At 50.4% G+C, this 18,665-nt stretch overlaps 7 protein-coding genes across 7 annotated transcripts; 4 read left to right on the top strand and 3 right to left on the bottom strand.

The window, feature by feature from the left end:
- Positions 1-490: 490 nt before the first annotated feature.
- On the top strand, positions 491-888 carry YALI1_C20085g (uncharacterized protein; the record flags this gene model as incomplete). The annotated part of the gene is made up of 2 exons (XM_068282394.1): positions 491-497; positions 554-888. The coding sequence occupies 2 exons, from the start codon at positions 491-493 to the stop codon at positions 886-888; spliced, it is 342 nt and encodes a 113-aa protein (XP_068138495.1).
- A 785-nt stretch (positions 889-1,673) lies between these two features.
- YALI1_C20097g (uncharacterized protein) lies at positions 1,674-3,155 on the top strand (the record flags this gene model as incomplete). The annotated part of the gene is made up of 1 exon (XM_501826.3): positions 1,674-3,155. The coding sequence occupies one exon, from the start codon at positions 1,674-1,676 to the stop codon at positions 3,153-3,155; it is 1,482 nt and encodes a 493-aa protein (XP_501826.2).
- A 940-nt stretch (positions 3,156-4,095) lies between these two features.
- Positions 4,096-5,952, bottom strand: YALI1_C20140g (uncharacterized protein; the record flags this gene model as incomplete). The annotated part of the gene is made up of 1 exon (XM_066094122.2): positions 4,096-5,952. The coding sequence occupies one exon, from the start codon at positions 5,950-5,952 to the stop codon at positions 4,096-4,098; it is 1,857 nt and encodes a 618-aa protein (XP_065950194.1).
- Positions 5,953-8,477: 2,525 nt separating this feature from the next.
- On the bottom strand, positions 8,478-10,539 carry YALI1_C20180g (uncharacterized protein; the record flags this gene model as incomplete). Its single annotated transcript, XM_501829.4, has 2 exons — positions 8,478-9,944; positions 10,381-10,539. The coding sequence occupies 2 exons, from the start codon at positions 10,537-10,539 to the stop codon at positions 8,478-8,480; spliced, it is 1,626 nt and encodes a 541-aa protein (XP_501829.3).
- Positions 10,540-11,797: 1,258 nt separating this feature from the next.
- On the top strand, positions 11,798-13,390 carry YALI1_C20198g (uncharacterized protein; the record flags this gene model as incomplete). The annotated part of the gene is made up of 2 exons (XM_501830.3): positions 11,798-11,855; positions 12,540-13,390. The coding sequence occupies 2 exons, from the start codon at positions 11,798-11,800 to the stop codon at positions 13,388-13,390; spliced, it is 909 nt and encodes a 302-aa protein (XP_501830.2).
- Positions 13,391-14,346: 956 nt separating this feature from the next.
- Positions 14,347-15,279, top strand: YALI1_C20224g (uncharacterized protein; the record flags this gene model as incomplete). The annotated part of the gene is made up of 1 exon (XM_501831.3): positions 14,347-15,279. The coding sequence occupies one exon, from the start codon at positions 14,347-14,349 to the stop codon at positions 15,277-15,279; it is 933 nt and encodes a 310-aa protein (XP_501831.1).
- A 647-nt stretch (positions 15,280-15,926) lies between these two features.
- Positions 15,927-17,519, bottom strand: YALI1_C20255g (uncharacterized protein; the record flags this gene model as incomplete). The annotated part of the gene is made up of 1 exon (XM_501832.3): positions 15,927-17,519. One exon carries the CDS (start codon positions 17,517-17,519, stop codon positions 15,927-15,929), a length of 1,593 nt encoding a protein of 530 aa, XP_501832.3.
- Between the last annotated feature and the right edge of the window lie 1,146 nt (positions 17,520-18,665).

Raw genomic sequence — 18,665 nt, forward strand, 5'->3', positions numbered from 1 at the left:
ATCTGGTATGTTACTTTGGTCATGAACTGGCGGTTAGAGAGTCTCATCGGCGTTTTAGGTGCCATGGTAGACTTACAGACAGACATACCAGAGTAGGTACTTAGTGTACTTACAGTAGCTAGAGGACAACTACAGGACAAGTGCTTGAACTCCTGTTCTGAGATATCATTACCGTTCGTTGGATACTCTTTAGATGAGCCTTCCAGATTTCGCTGAACTACTTCTTCTCCGCGTCTCGCCAGATGCACAATATGCACTATTCCCCACACTGGGAATATTGTTCTGTTTTTCGCCGGGGTGAATAGGGTTGTGGACAAGTCGACTTTGAGAAAAGAAGAAAAACGGAAAAAACGGAAAAAAAGGGGGGGGGGGGAAGGGAAGAGTATTAGATCCGTTAGATGCCACCATTGGCGTTTGTCGGTTTAGTTGTTTCTTGGCTCGGCTGTGTTTCTGTACAATCAGAAGAAAAGAAAAATCACAAGTACAAGAAATGTATTGTACCAAATGAAGTCATGCTTGTACAATACCGTATGAAGTCATACGGTTCGTGTAGCGCTTGTGCTTGCACTTTTGAAAGACAAACAATATCCACTGTGGAACTTGGAAACAACTCCCCCAACACTCCGGCGCCGGCTAGAACCCCTGAATGGCACTTGCATATCTAATCTGAACCAGACAAATAATCAAACCTGTCAACAAGACCACCAAATGAGACAAATGAGACCAGAAAAAGATGCCCTGGAATCGCCCAGTATCGCCCGGGATGGCACAGTAGGCACAGTATGGCACAGTAGGCACAGTATGGCTCGGTGGCTCTTCTCTCCAACTCAGGTAATCAACTTACCCTGTCTTCGGCAGAGCGTTTGGGCCGAGCCACGGACCAGTTAAAGAGGCGCGAGGGATTGGCAATGGACGACAGGCCATTAGATAAGCATTTTGGTGGCTGACAATACTTGAATAGTGTCTGCTTTCAAGTTTACACCCTCCAAGTTGTCAACCACCACCCTCTCAGCCAAGTCAACTCCTCAATGATGTGCACATGACGTCAGACCTGCTTTGGGAGTCTAGACCGGAGAATTAGGGCAGGGCCTGGTCGGCGTGCTCTTGAAGCGGAGCACCGGTCGAGTGGACGATTGTCCTCTGTCGATTGTCTTAGGTCGACCACTGAACTCCACCCGTTGTTGCGCCCCTCCGACGGAACATTATTGCTGGAGTAAATCCGTTTTTCCGCACGCTTGTCTCCTCCGGCAGAGTCTATTTGGTGGGCCAGTGCGAAGGGAGCCAATGTAAAATGCTGGGGAAAAACAGCTTGTTTGTGAAGGGAAAAAACGCCCCCAAAGTTGGTCGTGTGCCGGGGGGAAGGGGGCATATTTATACACGGACGGGCTTGGCGCGGGGAACACAAACACACACCCCGGCACCGCCCCGGGCCCCGGGCCCCGAGCATCAGTCCATCGGTCGACTCTCCGCAATTATACCGCCTGTAATTGTGCTTGGGTTGCACCTACATAATGGCACATAATTGCACATAATTGCACATAATTCCACATGCACCAGTCGCCCCCAACCAAAAACACCAATTATAGTTGCAACAGCACCAGACTCGGGATCACCACCACCTCACCTCCACCTCACCACCACCTCACATCAGGGTATCCATCACTCGCACGACCATGATCAGGGCGAGATACACGAGTCTGCGGCTGGCCGGCGCCGTGAAGCCCCGGGCCGGAGACCGGGGACGGCCGCTGCTGGGGGTGACTCAAATGAGTCAAATCAGCTCCACCGCCCCTCCACCCGAGTCGCACAAGAACCAGCCGTCGCCACTGCCGTTCTACGACACCCATCAGGAGCAGTCCGAGGCGTATAGCAAGCGACAGCGGCAGCCGCTGTTTGTGGCGACCCGCAACATGGGTCTGTTCCCCCTGGTGGACTGCGAACGATCGCTGGATCAGGCGCTCAAAAGCAAGGTGTTCCAGCAAAACTGGTTTGCGGCCGACTACGACGCGGACCTGGTCAACGCACCAACAACATTGACAATCACAGAGGCCGAGATCGACCGACAAAGGCGCGAGAAGGAGGCCAAAAAGGCAGCCAAAAAGACGGCCAACAAGGCGCCCGACAGCAGCAACACCGCAGACACCACCAAACCAACACAATCACCACAAACACCATCCAAGTTCAAACAGCTGACCGCTCTGGCCAAGGTGGCTCTTACAGTGTACAAGTCCGGCATCAAAAACGTCTGGATCAACCGCAGCCAAGCCAAGCAGCTGCTCAAAAAGTACGCCGCCTCCAACAAGACCGATATCACCGACGCCGTACTTGAACACTACTTCTACAACCAGGTGGCCACCCACAAACGCATCTTTTCAACCGTGACCGGCGAGCTGACGTTACACAAGCGAGACAAAGAAATCGCCCGAGAGCGAGACAACAACCGCCGCAAGATTGAGGTCAACATCCTACCACCAGACGGAGAGGCTCTCACGCGGTCCGAATACCAGCTCATTCTGCGAACCGCGCGCGACTTCCCCAAACTGCCGCTTTTCGTGGTGGTATTTTGCATCTGCTTCGAGTTCACACCGCTGGTGGTTCTCGCATTCCCACAGGTTCTTCCAGGCACATGTGTGATCCCTTCCCAGGCCCGCAAGATGCTGGAGGTCCGGTCCAAGGCCACTCGCGATCTGCTCAAGCTCAAGGGCGAGACCCAGCCCGCTCACTCGACATACCATCTGAACAAGGACCAATTGCACGCAATTTGCAAAGCCCTCAAGCTCACAGCCTCCATGGTGCCTATCAACTGGTATCCAACTTCGTGGCTGCAGACCCGTGTGGAAAACCACATGAAGCAGGTGCGTGCAGACGACATTCTCATTGCAAAGAGCGGAGGAGCATGGAACATGTCTCTTGCTGAGCTACAGCAGGCGTGTTTGGATCGAGGCATTCCTGTGATTGCCGAGGACGGAACCGCATACAACGTCGACTGGATGCGAGTCAACATCTTCTACTGGATCGTCAATTACTCACGAGGTCGCTACGATGCAGGATACCTGTTTGCGGACTTTGAGGATCTGCATCCCGAGGAGGCGTCGCAGGTCATGTATCTGCGAGATGAGTACGATTGGTCGCTGGTGAATCTCAAGCGACCTTGAGAGCCTGTGGGAAGGATGCCGTAGAATTGGACGCCCACGCTGACAGCTACACTTCCCAGATACAATATTGTACATATGTATATTATGATGATGACCCCATTCCAGAGAGCGTAGGTCTAACCATCATCTGACAAATGGTACGGTATCATAGACTATCGTTCCACATGTATTCCTGCCCTAATACGGTACCGCCCGCACCCATAGTGTATGTTCACCGTTTTCCGGTCAACATAACTTATGAAAAGTCCAGTTTACAACCAGCACTTGGGGTATATATAACACGTCTCACCGGGTCCAGGAATGTCATAGCGAGTTCTTAGCAAGTACAGCATGTCTTTTATGCCCTGATTACCACAGATATAACCCCCCTCCTCCATCACGCTCAAATGGCTCTGTAGAAACATGCGATGAACACACTGGCGTTTGAAGTCACTCTGGCGCAATTGGACCGGCTCTGTATTCTCTATAGAGTCGACTATATGCTCAAACAGGACTGTAGAGCCATTTCTGCTGGCCTGACTTTGCTATATGACCAGGGAGAGACGTTGAAGAGAATAGGTACAAGGGCACAACTGGAGGAGTTTCATGTACATTACCGTTCCAAGTTGGATGCTTTGGATGAGGTGATGCAGTTGTTACAGAGGATCAACTACTTGAAGCGGAGAATCTCTCTAGAGGAGCTTGCCCGAGCTACGAATGTGAGACTGTTTATGAGGTATCACAGGTTTCACAATAGATTCTAATTTATCGAGTGAGAAATGAGTGCATGTATGTAAAAGTAGTATTAGAAGCGATCTTCAGGCCATTTCCATTTGAATATCGAAGTCGCCATTCAGATGGAAATGGCCTGAAGATCGCTTCTATTCATCAAAACACCAACAAATTGGTTCAACAAATACTTAATCAAAACTCATAAATTAACTACTGTACTGGGCTATAACTACTCTTTCAGGTATCCCTCCTGGCCTTCGAGAGAGTCTGAGTGAAGTTCGTCAAACTTTTCAGAGGGCTCCTCGCTATGTTCCTCCTCACTTTCAGATCGGGTCTCAATTCTATAGTCGTCGGGCTCAATATCGTCTCCCACAACCACGTTATCACTACCGTCTTCCTTGAAATCGATAGAGGGATAGCACAAGGCGGTGAGAAAGATCATGGAAGCGCAGGCAAAGGTGCCGTACAGCATGTGTTTCATGGTCTCCTCAAAGGCGTGGTTGATTTCGTTTCGCACCTTGGAGCCCATAGGAAACTTGGTTGCCTTCTTGATCTTCTCAATGATCATGTTTCGGTCCTTCTTGGGGATATCGGGTGCGTACTTGTGGATGTATCGTGGGTACAATTCTCGGTAGATGGCGCCGAGAATGGCGTCTCCGATAATCTGTCCAATTCCGCCCATGGTGAAGTAGACGGCGGTGACCTTGGCGACCTTGTGTTTGTCAAACATGGCCTGGGCCATGGTTCCACAGGGGATGTAGAGAGTTCCTCGTCCCACTCCTTCGATGATCTGTGAGATGATGAGAATGCCTAGGCCCGAGTGAGCCCGTCGAAATCGGTATGTGAGTCCGGTTCCCACAAAGTAGAGACAGGTTCCCAGCACCATCATGTGCTTGGGCTTTCCGTTCCACCAGAGGTAGGGGGCGGCAAAGAGAATGCCAAAGGCGTTGTTGGACACCGTCAGGGCACTGGAGATATTGGTAGCGGCCTTGGGGCTGTATCCTCGGACCACAAGCAGCCAGGTGATGTAGTAGGGCACCGACAGCTTGTTGGACATACTGGAGAAGAAGAGAATGATGCAGGAGCAGATCATGACTCGGTTTCGGAAGAGTTTCCACGAGATTAGGGGAGAACGGGCTCCGTATAGCTCCCACAGAGGGAAGACGGCCATGAGGAAACTTCCGAGCGTCAGCATGACGATGAAGCTGGGCTTGGACCATTTCTCCGTTCCTGCTGCCAGAGTGATGGGGAAGAAGAAGAGAATAGTTCCGGCGCACAGCATCACCAGTCCAACGATATCGAAGGACAGAAGGAACCGCTTGACTCCGCCGGGGGTGTAAAAGTCTCCGCGGGCTCCAAGTCGGATCTCCTTGACTCGCATCATTGAAAACAAGACAATGATTCCGAGCGAACAGACAGGGAGAATGATGGCGAACATTCCGTAGCCCCATCTCCAGGTGGCCACCTTGAGGATAGCACCTACGATGGGCGCCGCGGCGTAGGGGCCCCAGATGTTGGGCGATTGGATGAACGACGAGAAGATGATTCGGGTGTTGATGGTGGAGGTGTCTGATGCGTACAACTCGGTCATGAGATGGCCTCCAACCGTTCCGATCTCCCAGAAAACGGTGCCTGCAAAGTAGCAGCCAATGTTAGGGGCGGCGGCGAACAGCACTGAGCCCAGAAGATGTGCGAGAATAACCAGAGTCCAGCCCTCCAGACGTCCGATATGGTCCGAGATTTTGGCAAAGGCGGGCCGGGTGACGATGAAGATGGAGGATTGTACCACCGCCTGACTGGACAGTAGAGACAACCCAGAGAAATGGGAGGTGGCCAGGGGCGCCATGGTTGGGTAGACATGTTCAGCAATAGCTTTACTTGCTGCGTACAGGTAGACGAGAAACCAGCCGACAATAATGATTGGCCGGGTCCATCCTCGTTCTTTGGCGTTGGTGTTGAATCTCTTTTTGGGGTAGTGTTTGATCTGGGCCTTGGAGAAGAAGATGATTCTGATCCACGGGTGGAAGCAGATGAGGTTCTCGAGTTTCTCGCCCCACTGCTCCTTCTTCTGAATGACTTTATCCATGCTTTGTGTCCATCAGAGGAGCCTGGCGTCCCCTTTTGTTTTATACAGGCCGTCCACAAGGTTTCCCCAACTTTGGCAGATGCGATAATCGGAGCGAGCTCTAAACGGTGCCAGTCACGGTGCCAGTCACGGCAGATAGAGCGGCCGTATGGGTCCAAAATAGTACGTGGATGTGCATTAAGACGGACTAAGGCACGGTTGACAGGAGACTAGCGGGATCAGATACCGCTCTATCGACTGGCGACCCGGACAATCACATCCATCACATCAGATAATCAGTGCCACCAGCAACTGGGCTAGCGGGAGTCACAACGTACAATAAGTTGAAGATGATGCGGCATAACTCCAATTGTGAAACGCAAAAGGTTCTTCATGGCTTGGCGAGCGTTTAAACGCCGACGTCTCCAACAGTAATGGCTATTGCTCGCGTGTCGTTGGCCGGCTTGTTGCGGTTTTTTTTTTTTAAATTTTTTACGTCAGTTTCAAACCCGAGACCCCAGGACTCACCATCTCATCAAAACCATCACAGCAAGAATTTGCGCGGACCCAAACCCTGCTCAAACCTATAACAGCACGTCTACGAAAACGTGGCCGTAGGTTTCACCAGATTCGGGCACCTCGGATACGCAAACCTAGAGTGGAGATGGCGGTGGGTGGTTTGGATCATGGTGCACTGTAGTCTGGGTCACCTGGGCCAAAACACGGAGGAAATCAGCGCAAATGGACGGAAAAAAGAAGATGCCCAAACTAGCTATCTCATCAATCTTCATCTTGCCCAGGTTTATGAAACAGGCCCACTCCATTAGCTTCTTCTAATGAAACCCTACTGAAGTTAAGCTGCAGCCAGATGCAGACTGAAAAAGCTTGGCCTGCACTGCCGTCTTGGCGTCGATGAGGTCGAACGGCCACTCAACGGTTTCTGGGAGAGTTCGGGAAGTTGGTCCAAAACATCATCGACGAACGCTCAAGACATTCGCCTTCAAAACCCCACCTCCATAGCCCAGCTCGTGTCGACTTCAGCAACCCTATATCTTCTAGTCTGAAAATTAGTCAACGTCCAAAGTTTTTACGTAAGAAGTAAGCACTTTGGTATGCAGACCTGCAAGGTCCATTTATTATTTCTCAGACCGCACGATTGGAACTTCCGTGGTCCGATGGATTTGATTGTGAAACATCTCTTCTCGAGTGCAGCCTGTGAGTCCAAGAAGAGATGTTGGCCCTTCAACTTGCACAAATGCTCACACCAGCGCCCGCAAACTACCGTCAGGTACTGGTACTAGAAGACATGTAAAGATCCACCACAACAATGAGACAATAATCAACATAATGAACTTATCAGAGTGCTACGTAAAATGAGGAAAGGTTTCCGGATACGCTTTGCCGTCCACCAGGACACATGGCAGCAGTCCGAACAGAGGTAGACTCCAATATACAGCTTGCATGCCACAATGGCGCTTCAAACTTACATGGCCGGTAGCTATGGGTCCAGTCTCGATCAATACTACGCTGCTGAGGCTGCTACCAGTTCCTGGAGGTACTTGTGTTCTAGCTTCACTTGATCCGAGCTTCCGGGAAGGTTACGATTTCGAGACCTTGAAAAATTCTCAGACGTTGAGGGGACGTTGAGACGCGGTCAATGGGTCTCGGTGAATTTGTTTTTTCCTCTTGTCAAAAGTGTATTCTTCGGACTGCGGTAGCCGCCAAGGTGGCAGGTGGCGCATTTCGATCGTAGATTGCCAATAGTGCAAGATGTCAAATGTGACGCTGGATGCAAAACACCATTAGACGGAATTATCTGTCGAAATATGGTACAAGTAGTTGTTCTTTCGCTATAAACTACATTCCAGAACTTGTCTAGACTCAGTCCGAGGATGACATGACAGGAAACGAGCCCGTCAGAATCGTCATTTCCAACTCCGAGAAACAGAGAACATAGCAGTCTGCCTCGAGAAAGAGAAAGACAGATGCAAGTCAACGGAGATGCTGTAATTAACTCCCTTAGCAACCATCAACGGACACCCTAGCGATATAAAGAGCTCAGATTTAGTCTCCTCCACGATTTTTCAGTTCCACTAGACCCAAGAAAGAAAAGTCTGAAAAGAGAGAGAACAGTCATTGTCTGATTATCTAGATGACCAATGGCTACAAGTACAATTACTTGTTTATTGATTTGTAATTGTCGCAAACAGGACCAGTGGCTTGCTCAGAAATCTCAACAGGCTTCCGGAACGCCATGGGCTTCGTCCTTGTTGTCCGTCTTACTCGAAATGTACAGGATTATCTGGCCAGTTGGCTGTATCTACTTGTTGACCTACTTGTACTTGTACACTAGTGCCACTTCATTTGTTATCATACGGATAGATACCCGCACGTTTTATTATTTAATATCTAGTATCAAAGAATGCGATTGTGTGTCAGAAAAGGTCTGGATCTTCTGACTGTTTCTGTTTCTGTTTCTGTTGATGGCGCTGGCGGTTCTTCTGCAGCCAGGGCCTGATCAGGGAGGGTGAGAGATGTTGCTCGGATTAGTAGTCGAGCTCCACCTTCTCCCTCTTTGTCCTTCCTTCTCTATCTTCTCCTCTCCTCTTTCTCACCAGGCTCTCTGCCAGCTTTCCACTCTCAGCATAACATGTGGCATGGAAGATCTTATCTCCAACCTGAACCGCGTCTGTCCACACCCAGTCCTCAGCTTCATCACTGAGTTCCGTGTTGAAGCCTCCTGTGCAAATGGGACAAACCTGCTTCTTCTTAGAAGCACTGCTGGGAGCCAGAACCCATTGTTTCTTGACACTTTCCATGTCCACCTTTTGCACCTTTTCTTCTTTTTCCTCCTTTTGCTCTCCTGCCACCCACAAATGCTCGGCCAGGTACCACCGTCTGTTCTGAGCTCGTCCCTCGTCCTGGCGCATCTTCTTATTGATTCGGAAATGCCAGTCCATGTGCTGCATACGGGCATGGTCCTGATTATCTCGGAACCGCCGCCCACAAATGTTGCACACCTTGGGCATCTTGCCGTAAAGGTTGAATACCAGATTGGGGCGAGGCTTCAGCAGAGAAGACGTAGAAAGTTCCACGTCGTTAGACTCCAAGGAAGACAGCAAAGAAGAGGCACCAGAGGCCAACAGAGAGTTAATGTCCGGTGCAGGAACAGTACCAAGGTTAGGAAACATGGGAAAAGGCATACCAGGCATAGGCATGGGTGGAACAGGCATACCAGGCATAGCCGGCATTCCAGGCATTCCAGGCATACCAGGCATTCCAGGCATTCCACCAGGTATACCTCCTGCTAACAAGCCAGCGGCTTGTAGGGAAGCTAGCAAGTTGCTTGGTGTCGTCTGCTGCTGTTGCTGCTGCTGCTGCTGCTGCTGCTGCTTTAGTCGCTCGTTTTCTTCGTATTCAGCAAGCTTCTTCTCCTCATGGGCTAGAGAAGAGGCCAATTGAGCCTCAATATTGGACAGGTACGACACAGGAATGGCCTGGGACTGAAGAACGGCCTGTAGCTGTTTGAGGACAGGAATCCGTTCCTTGGCATCGACGTCGCCTGGAATATGTTGTAGACGGTCAGAAGTCATGTCGATCACGTGGCTGCACTTCTCCAGCAGCTGGGGTTGTGTCAGGCCCGCATTGGGCACTCCGAAACCTCCTTGGCCGAGAACTGGAGTGCCTAGAGGTGGAGTAGCGGGGTTGGGGGTGCCCAGGTTGGGGGTTGCGGGGTTTGGCGTGGCCCGTGATGTGACTTCGTTGATTCGTTCCAGAAAAGAGGCAATCTTTCGCATGGGTTCTGCTGGGAACAGCATGCCGCCTGTGGCCGACGTTTTCCAGGTGCCGTACAGCTCGATCAGTTTTCGTCGGATCGATTCGGGAACTTGGGTGTATGTGTCGGCAAAAGTGCGGTACAAGTTGATACCGAAGCAGGTTGTGTATGGTGCTCCTACGTTCTTGCAGATGGAGTCGAGCAGGTACATTGCTGGCAGCTTGTACTCTGGAGCGCACTGGGTTAGTATGTAGAGATAGATATAGGCGGCGGTGGCATATGGAAAAGATTATTGATGTGTCGTCATTCGCAGTATGATCTCTCGTCAGTCACTAATCACATCGTTGTCTCGAAGACATAACGACAGCCTGGAGATACAAACTCCATCACACGAGTTGGACCAAGCCAATCGATGGATCAGAGGTTGTATACATGTGCCACGTTGCAAAATCAATCGTCAACCTGTCCCAAGCTTCATGTTAACGCCACCCATAACCACAGTCGCAGCACATGATCACCAACATGACACCATACGCCTTATTAAACACCGTCACTGGGATAGAGCAAGAGTCGGCGTACCGTGTGGCCGGCACCGGTGTTTTCAGGTCGCTCTGTGTCCTTTGATCTCGTCCTTGTCGTCGGCATCTCCTCATTGTGGTTCCTCCGCTACTCACCTTACTTATTCGCTCCTCAATGGCTCGGGTAATGGCCTTGGCAGCGTGTCTGTTTTCCTCGGCAATCACCGTGAGGTTGGTGATGATGGGCTTCTGGACCCCCGTCAGCTCCTCCAGAGCGTACAGGTAGTCCTCTCGAATCTCATCCAGCTCGGACATTACATATATAGTGTCGCTGACGTTGATACTACGAGGAGGAAAGAGTCTTGCAGATGGATGCACGGCCTGAAAAAACTTTAATATTTAGTCATGTGACCAGCAAAGTTGCAAGAGTGCTGACTTATCAACCACGGTGCGAATTGAACGGCGAATTGCAGGAACAAAAGAAAAAAGCCATCCATCAAACTTGCGCTCCCATTTCCACTTCTCCCCTAACCCTTTATATATCTACAATGTACTGTACGTGCTGTTTGTACTTGTCCTCCAACTTTTAGTGTATGGCTCTTGTCTGGTGGCATTTTTTTTTAATTTTTTTTAATTTTTTTTAATTTTTTAATTTTATTTTTTCAAGTTTTGCTCTCTCTCCAGTTCGATTCCTGCTCTTTTTATTTTTATTTTTATTTTATTTTTATTTTTTATTTTATTTATTTTTAATTTTTACCAACTACAAGTGTTATCGTACGTTCGATTCTGACGTAGACCATTAAAGTTCGTGGAGATTAGCTCTCCGGAAATGAGCCGAGGTAGCACGAGGCGGAATTATGGATGGGATATGCGATGGCCGCGAGCCCGTAATGTCCACAATCAATTGTCGCTCACAAAAAGACCCGCTTTATCACCGCATTTCTCCGAAATTGGCCCTTGTTGGCGCGGAAAACCCCGACCGTTGGCTTCTCCACCTTTCTCACGTTGAGCAACTATTGTAGTTGAAACTTTAACCAACGTTATCAGATTTTAGTTGCCGAAACTGGCCAACCAGGAGGCGGCAAAAGCCACCACAACAGCCCTTGCAGCGCCCATGGCACACGCGCCTCTGCTATCTTTGCGCGGTTGGGCGCTATCCGGATAATTAGGCGGGGGTCCGCGTTTTGGCCGAGCGTCGGAAACTTTCGGATCTCGCACGGTAATTGTCGGGTGATAGACAGGGCCAGTATGACCAGCATCGCAGTTGGTGAGCAGCACAACAGGTCCGTCGAGCGCCGTCACGGAGGCGTTTGTGGCCTATCCCGAGCAATCCGGGGACGGTGGGCCACGTGACTCCCTCCCCTCCCCCTGCGCACACAAGACACACCCTGGTTTGAGCGCTGATACTTTGGCTGTTGGTTCCCAATCGCTGCCCCTCTGGAGAAACTTCGGAGCTGCATCCTGACTCACTTTGGAATTTTTGTCTTGGTGAAAAACCCAAACTGTATATCAGTGTCTGCTTTCCCTCCACACCTTTTGCACTTCTCCAGTCTCCATCGCTACCGTCCAACAAATGGCTCCTATTTCGTCCGATAAGAAGCAGTCTGGTGCTGCCCGAGTTCTCGGTTCTGGTGAGTATTGAATGTGGGTGTGGGCGCCTGGACCCCTGAAAACGACGGGCTCTCAGCCGGTCGCTTGGGATGCGCGCCGGTGTCGGCCTTTTTTCGGTCACCATGGCACCACCGCAGACCCATGTGGCATGTGAATATGACCACAAAAAGGTCGCGAGGAGGGATTGAAAAATAACAGAACCAGGGCGCCAAACACACCCCGTCTTTTTATCAGCGGCCGGCGATGATATGTTTCTGTTCCTTGCTTCTGGAAACACGCCCTTGTGTCTCTTCAGCCGTGTGCGCTCTTGTGTTGGGTGATATATGGGAAAAGGTGGTGGCGCTTGTGGGGTTCCCGTGGTTGATTTCAAGACACTTTGACGAGGTTGCACTCTGCCCAGCGACCGCACCTCTCAGTGACCCTGATTACGTTGATCGTATTGTCGTACGGCTGGGTTCAGGGAACCAATCAACTAGAGCGTTAATAAGCAAGTTTGATAGGAAGTAGACTGGCCCGGAAGAGTGTGAATTCACCCGTGGAGCTCCTACCGGATCATTCAGGGGTCCAGATCAACTGATTGACCGGTTTCAAACACCATTCTTCCATCGCTACACTCTTCACCCCATACGTTCTCATAACCCCTCCAGCCACACATTTGCTCCTTGTGGCATCATCCTCCCATGCCGTGACATTGTCTAACCCAGCCTCCGCCGGTATTGCCGAGCTCGCCGTCTTCCACCCCGTCGACACCATCGCCAAGCGACTCATGTCCAACCATGGTAAGATCACTTCTGCGTCTCACCTGAACCAGGTCATTTTCCGAGACTACGCCGACGCCTCCATCGGCAAGCGATTCAGATCCCTGTTCCCCGGTCTGGGATACGCCGCCTGCTACAAGGTTCTGCAGCGAGTTTACAAGTACGGTGGCCAGCCCTTCGTCAACGAGTACCTGTCCAAGGCCTGGGGCTCCACCTACGAGCAGGCCTTCGGCAAGAAGACCGGAAAGGCTCTTCTGTCTGCCACCGCCGGTTCCTTGATCGGTATCGGAGAGATTGTTCTCCTGCCCCTCGATGTCCTCAAGATCAAGCGACAGACTAACCCCGAGGCTTTCAAGGGCCGAGGCTTCTTCAAGATCATCCAGGAGGAGGGTATGGGTCTGTACCGAGGCTGGGGCTGGACCGCTGCCCGAAACGCCCCCGGATCCTTTGCTCTGTTTGGAGGTAACGCCTTTGCCAAGGAGTACATTCTGCGACTCCAGGACTACTCCCAGGCCACCTGGGGCCAGAACATTATTGCCTCTTTCTTCGGTGCCTCTGCCTCTCTGATTGTCTCTGCTCCTCTCGATGTCATCAAGACCCGAATCCAGAACCGAAACTTCGACAACCCCCAGTCCGGTCTGCAGATCATCAAGAACATGGTTGCCACCGAGGGTCCCGGCGCCTTCTTCAAGGGTCTTGTGCCCAAGCTTCTGACTGCTGGCCCCAAGCTCGTCTTCTCTTTCGCTCTGGCCCAGTCTCTGATCCCCGCCTTTGACAAGATGCTCTCCCAGAAATAAGTATAGGTGAGGAGCCTTTGTATATAATATATGGAATGATGTAACGACACAGCAATCGGTGTAGTTTCGTTGAATGGCCAAGCCCATGGCTCCACCACTGCATGCTGGATATACGCACTAGTGGCGATGGTAGTGGTGTTTTTTAGCGTCTTAGCGTGTCAGAATAGCGTGAACAGTAGCGTTGTCGGAGACAAACTGCCTGGAGTGTATGCCATTCCAATGAATGATGATGATATCAGGGCTTGTAGTTGCAGTAGTAGTTACTGTACATACTGAGATGTACGCAACACGGTCTCACAGTTTCAGTTCTTCTGGCACGCCTTCCATGGGTATCAGAAGAGTTCCAGTCCAGTAGGAATACGGTAAATGGCAGGATCAGTGACCGATCATCGAGCCCGACCACGGCCCAATTGTACCCCCGGTAACGAAAATGGGGATTGACTGAAGGGACATGAGAAGTGGGAGAGCTCAGCTGAAGAAAATGCCACCCATAGCATGAGTACTCAGTGACAGTCTCAGACACAGCCATAGACTCCTGCTAGCCCTCGTGCCGTAGGGCATTCATAGACTGTCTCGTAGACCGCCATCATTCGTAGATCGCCATCATTTGTCATGCCACTTGCGTTAGTGTCATCTTGAGTCAGGGGTGAGGGCTGGGAGCGGCTCGAAATGGGTAGAGAGGGCCGCACGAGCCGTTTGTGGTGCAATTTATGCCGATTCAGTGTTGAAAAACGCTGCAAAAACGCACCTATCTGCTTCCCTCGGAATCTCCACACCCCGCAAAAGATTGCATAATCGCTTCTTAAAGTTGCCGATAGTGGGTTAGGGTTGTCTCCAATAAGGTTCTCCGCAGGCTCCAACCGAGGTTAGGGGACCACCCCGCCACTGGTGCCATCACACTGTGATTTTTTTACCACCCTTCTTTTTTTCCCCTAAAAAAAAACCATCGCCACATCATGTCGACTGAAGCTACCGAAACCCATCCCTTCCCCGTTAAGCACGGAAAGGTGTCGTACTACACGGCCAAGGACGGGCAAAAACTGCGAGTGGGCGAGTGGGGCACCGAGCTGGCCCAGCCCAAGGGCAAGCTGGTTTTCAACCACGGATTCACCGAACATATTGGAGTGTTCGACGAGCTGTTCAAGCGAATGGTGGACAACGGCTACTACGTGCTTGCGCTGGATCAGCGAGGAGCCGGAGAACAGTGCCAGGGCAAGAAGTACGGCATCACCAACGAGACGTTTGTGTACGAGGATCTCAACGGGGTGATCAAGGAGTATCTGGTGAAGAACAACAGCATTGAACAGAGCAAAAAAGAGAAGCTGTTCATCTGGGGCCACTCAATGGGCGGCGGCATTGCTCTCAACTACGGAGTCAAGGGTCTTTACCGAGACCATTTCACCGGCTTCATTGGTTGCGCTCCTCTGGTCCAGCTTCACCCGGCCTCTGTGCCCAACTTCATTTTGCGAGGCGCCATGGAGGTGCTTGCCCGAGCCTGGCCCACTCTTCATTTCCCCGCCGACCTCAAAATGGACTACATTGTGTCCAACCCCGACTCCCAGAAGAAGCTGGAGGCCGACGAGTGGATCCGACCCATGTGCACCGTCAAGCAGATGTACGACATGTTCCAGCGAGGCAACGCCCTGGTTGACCCCGATTACGTGGCCAACTACCAGCGCGACGCCGCCGTGCTCATCTACCACTCGGAACACGACAAGATCAACTGGTACGAGGCCAGCAAAAAGTTCATTGACGCGGTTCCCGTCAAGGACAAGCAGCTGTTTGATGCCAAGGGATGCGAGCACTCCATTCATCTGGAGCAGGCTGAGAAGGAGAAGCCTGCCTTTGACACGTTGATCAACTTCTTGGACGAGCACACCAAGCAATAGGTGAATGATGAGACCATGAGAGTGGCAGAGTGGCAGTACCACTGAGAATGGCGTGTTACGAGTCAATAAGATAGCAGAGAGCCCATTGAGCTCCATCAATAGTAATTTATGAGTTATTGTATGTGCACTGTATTGGTCAGATCGCTACAGTTCCAGAACTACAAGTAGACTGCTATGATATACAGACCCGAAACATTGTCGAAAAGCGGCTCCAGAGAAGCAGCTATGATTGAAATGATACTGGCCTTGACAACGGCTGATCATTTGTCTTTCTCTGGCTGTTTAGTTCCAGGCTATCTTTGTTTCTTTTATCTAGCGAGCGGTGGAATCAACAGAAGACAACCCGTGCTTAGATGTGTTATCAAGTGCAATACAAGTAGCCCCCATGGAACAGGCATGGCTGTATTGTCCACATTGATATTTCCCGGGAAACAGGGATTACTTGTAGTATCTGGTCTGTTCCCCAAGTCTAGACTCGGCAAACTCCATTTCCTTCTCAGATTCGTGTTAGTCAGCAGGAGCCGTACTCTTGTGGTTCCGTATGAATGATCCAACGCCCACCACTATCTATCCGCGCACAATACTTGTACGACAATGGCCGTGAAGTGTGTCTCGTAGGTGGGCTGAATTGTAGGAGCTGAAAATCTCTAGAATACCGGCTCTAACTCCCCAGAATCAAACACACTTGAGCTCAATTCTAGAGGCCAGTCAAAGTCTCTATAATAGTCGTCGACTTGCCACTGGTTGTTAAGATGCAGCTCGTCCTTGCCCTGGTCCTGTTTAGTTTTCCGACGTTTCATCTTCTTCAGTTTTCTCGCCTTCTTGAGCTCACCCCTTGTGTCTTTTTCACACAGGTCGTCAAAGAATCCAGCCAAATTGCTGTCCGTGCTTTTTCCATCAATAATCTCAGAAAATTTGGTCTCCACAACGTCCATGACTCTCTTCTCACACGTGTAAAAGCCCAACGCGCCGTTTTCCACAAAAGGTATACCAAACTGATCAGCAACAGCCGCGTCCTTGGCGAAATAAGTCGTTCCTGTCTTTAAATCACCAACCACCCCTCCAGTCCCTCTAATGCCAACATACCGGCTCAGGTCTCCTGGTCCTTGCATGATCCTAAACTCCACTCCCTCCTCCATGACGGCCTGTCTAGAATCCAACAGAGAGCCAATGGCGGGGAATGCTTGATTCCAGGCACACAGAACTTCATTGCCGGGTGTTCGGATGCCTAAATCGACCCACAGTCGGTGAAAACGACCTTCGTAAAACAGAAACAGGTACCCCTCATAGCACACGAAGAACCGCTGATGAATGTTGTAGAAAAGAGGCAGTTGCTGAAACCGCGTGAGTTGACAGATCACCAACGGGTTCATGTTGTCGTCAATGTGGAACAGCTGGGAGTTTTCTGTTCCATCGCCCACCAGCCTGTACATCAAAGCTCCTCTTTCCGGTAGAAGATTGATCATTCCCGTCTCGTTATGATCTGACTTGTAAAGCCGGCGAGTACCGTTGGACATTTCGGGGTCCACCTCAAGTCTTGTGGTGGTGGGGGTCTTGAGAAGCAGCTCCTCCGCAGGTCCATGATTTGAAGTTGAGAATCGAACCAGCACAAACGTTTCATTCTCGTCAATGACCTCGATCGTCCCACCGTCCTCTTCAGTAGTTAACTGCACCTCGATTCCAGATGAGGAGGAGACGGCTTTATTTGTGAGTGCGGTAGATGTTTTGGGAGGGCTCCACTTGTCGTAATCCGACTTGGAGATTTCCATGGAGGATAAGTCGAGGGCCGTTTTTGATGAAAGCAGCTGAACGCCCTCCAAAACGGCGTATTTCCCCACCGTCGTTTCAATGCGCTCCTCTGGAAAAAGAGGGTTCATGGTAAAACGTCTCTGAGCATCTCGTGAAATGTCCACACTAGTCACTTCCTCCACCTTGTTGCAACTCAGCGACAGAGGCACCGCCATGGATTTGAGCAAAACAGGTCTGTCGCCTAGACCGTGGGTATCTGCCAACGCTCGCTTAGTGCGTGAAACCACAACCAGAGCACATGTTGTCCACGAGGAGAAATCACCGCCACCTAAACCGAACCACGGAACCCGCTCCAACACTTTGGCACGAACCACAGAAGTGTCCAGAGCAGCCCAGACCGCCCGCGACGATCTGGTCACGTGACTCAAAGCCACGCACGACTCCAGGTCCGCCATTCGAAACACGTCCACCAGAATATCGTCAGTTATCATAGAAAAAAATGGGTGGGGAGGTTAGTTTTTTGTCTGCATGTTCATGCAGCACACAGACAAGGAGGAGGAGGGTGCCGCAACGTCGTTATGTTTCTATTATGTCGAGTCGAATTAATTGCCGATATCTTCGGCCTTATCGGGGTTTAGGTTGGAACTTTAAATATAAACAGTAGATAATCGTGACACAAAATCGGGGAGAAAAAAATACATATACTTGTACATGTACTCGTACGTACTTCGAGTCGTGCGGTGATATCGCCTACCATGGCTGATATTGCTAAAGTGGTCGATTAGGCGGACCATGTACGAGATGCTCCTTTCAAGAATTCCACCGGATTGTTGTAGTGGAAAAGACTCAAAGACCTTAAGAAAAGACTAACAAGAGTTGTAAGTAATTTAATAGTTTCAAATACTTATATTCAACCATGGTTAACGGACAATGATGGTGCTAAAAGTGTAGAGTACATGATGGTAACTAGTAACTAACACTTCACCTGTATATATACCATTACTTGACATGTCTAGAGACCACTGATACTTCCCCCAATCGACCAACTGATTTCCCTCCAACTCTTCTAACCCACCTGGTAGTGTATATATAGATTGAAGGGTAGAAGTAGTGTATATATTGAAGGGAGTCAGATGTTACAACACGTTTCTATATACCGGCGTCTATTCGTACTCTGTCTAGTCTGATCTTACCAACTGCTTCGTACGACCCAAACGCCCAGTTGTGTACACAGCAACAATCGGAAGAAATGTCCCATGTATCTGCCACTTTCACTCAATGACTCTGGAAACCTCAGACAGCCGTACTCCTCTCATGTGACCGGTGAACTTCTAACCAAAGGCGATTGGCGAAAGGTAGAACCGGTAGTTATGGTCTGGACGACTCTGTAGCTGCGAGGTTGTTTGAAAGTTCTCTGATATGCTGAGATGGATACCCTTACAGTATTCGTGTGTAGTTGTATTCACGACCAAATACCATATTCCATTGTCTTGAGCACAGCGATGAGTCTCTCGATACGCACACTACGATATACATTTGAAGACGAGACTCCAAGTAGTGATGCCGTAGGAAACTCGGGTTCAATGATGTATAGACAGACGTCTGGGTTGTAAGTGTGTTGAAACACAATGTGTGAT

Source organism: Yarrowia lipolytica, chromosome 1C (genome assembly GCF_001761485.1).
Source record: "Yarrowia lipolytica chromosome 1C, complete sequence".
Classification (NCBI taxonomy): domain Eukaryota; kingdom Fungi; phylum Ascomycota; class Dipodascomycetes; order Dipodascales; genus Yarrowia; species Yarrowia lipolytica.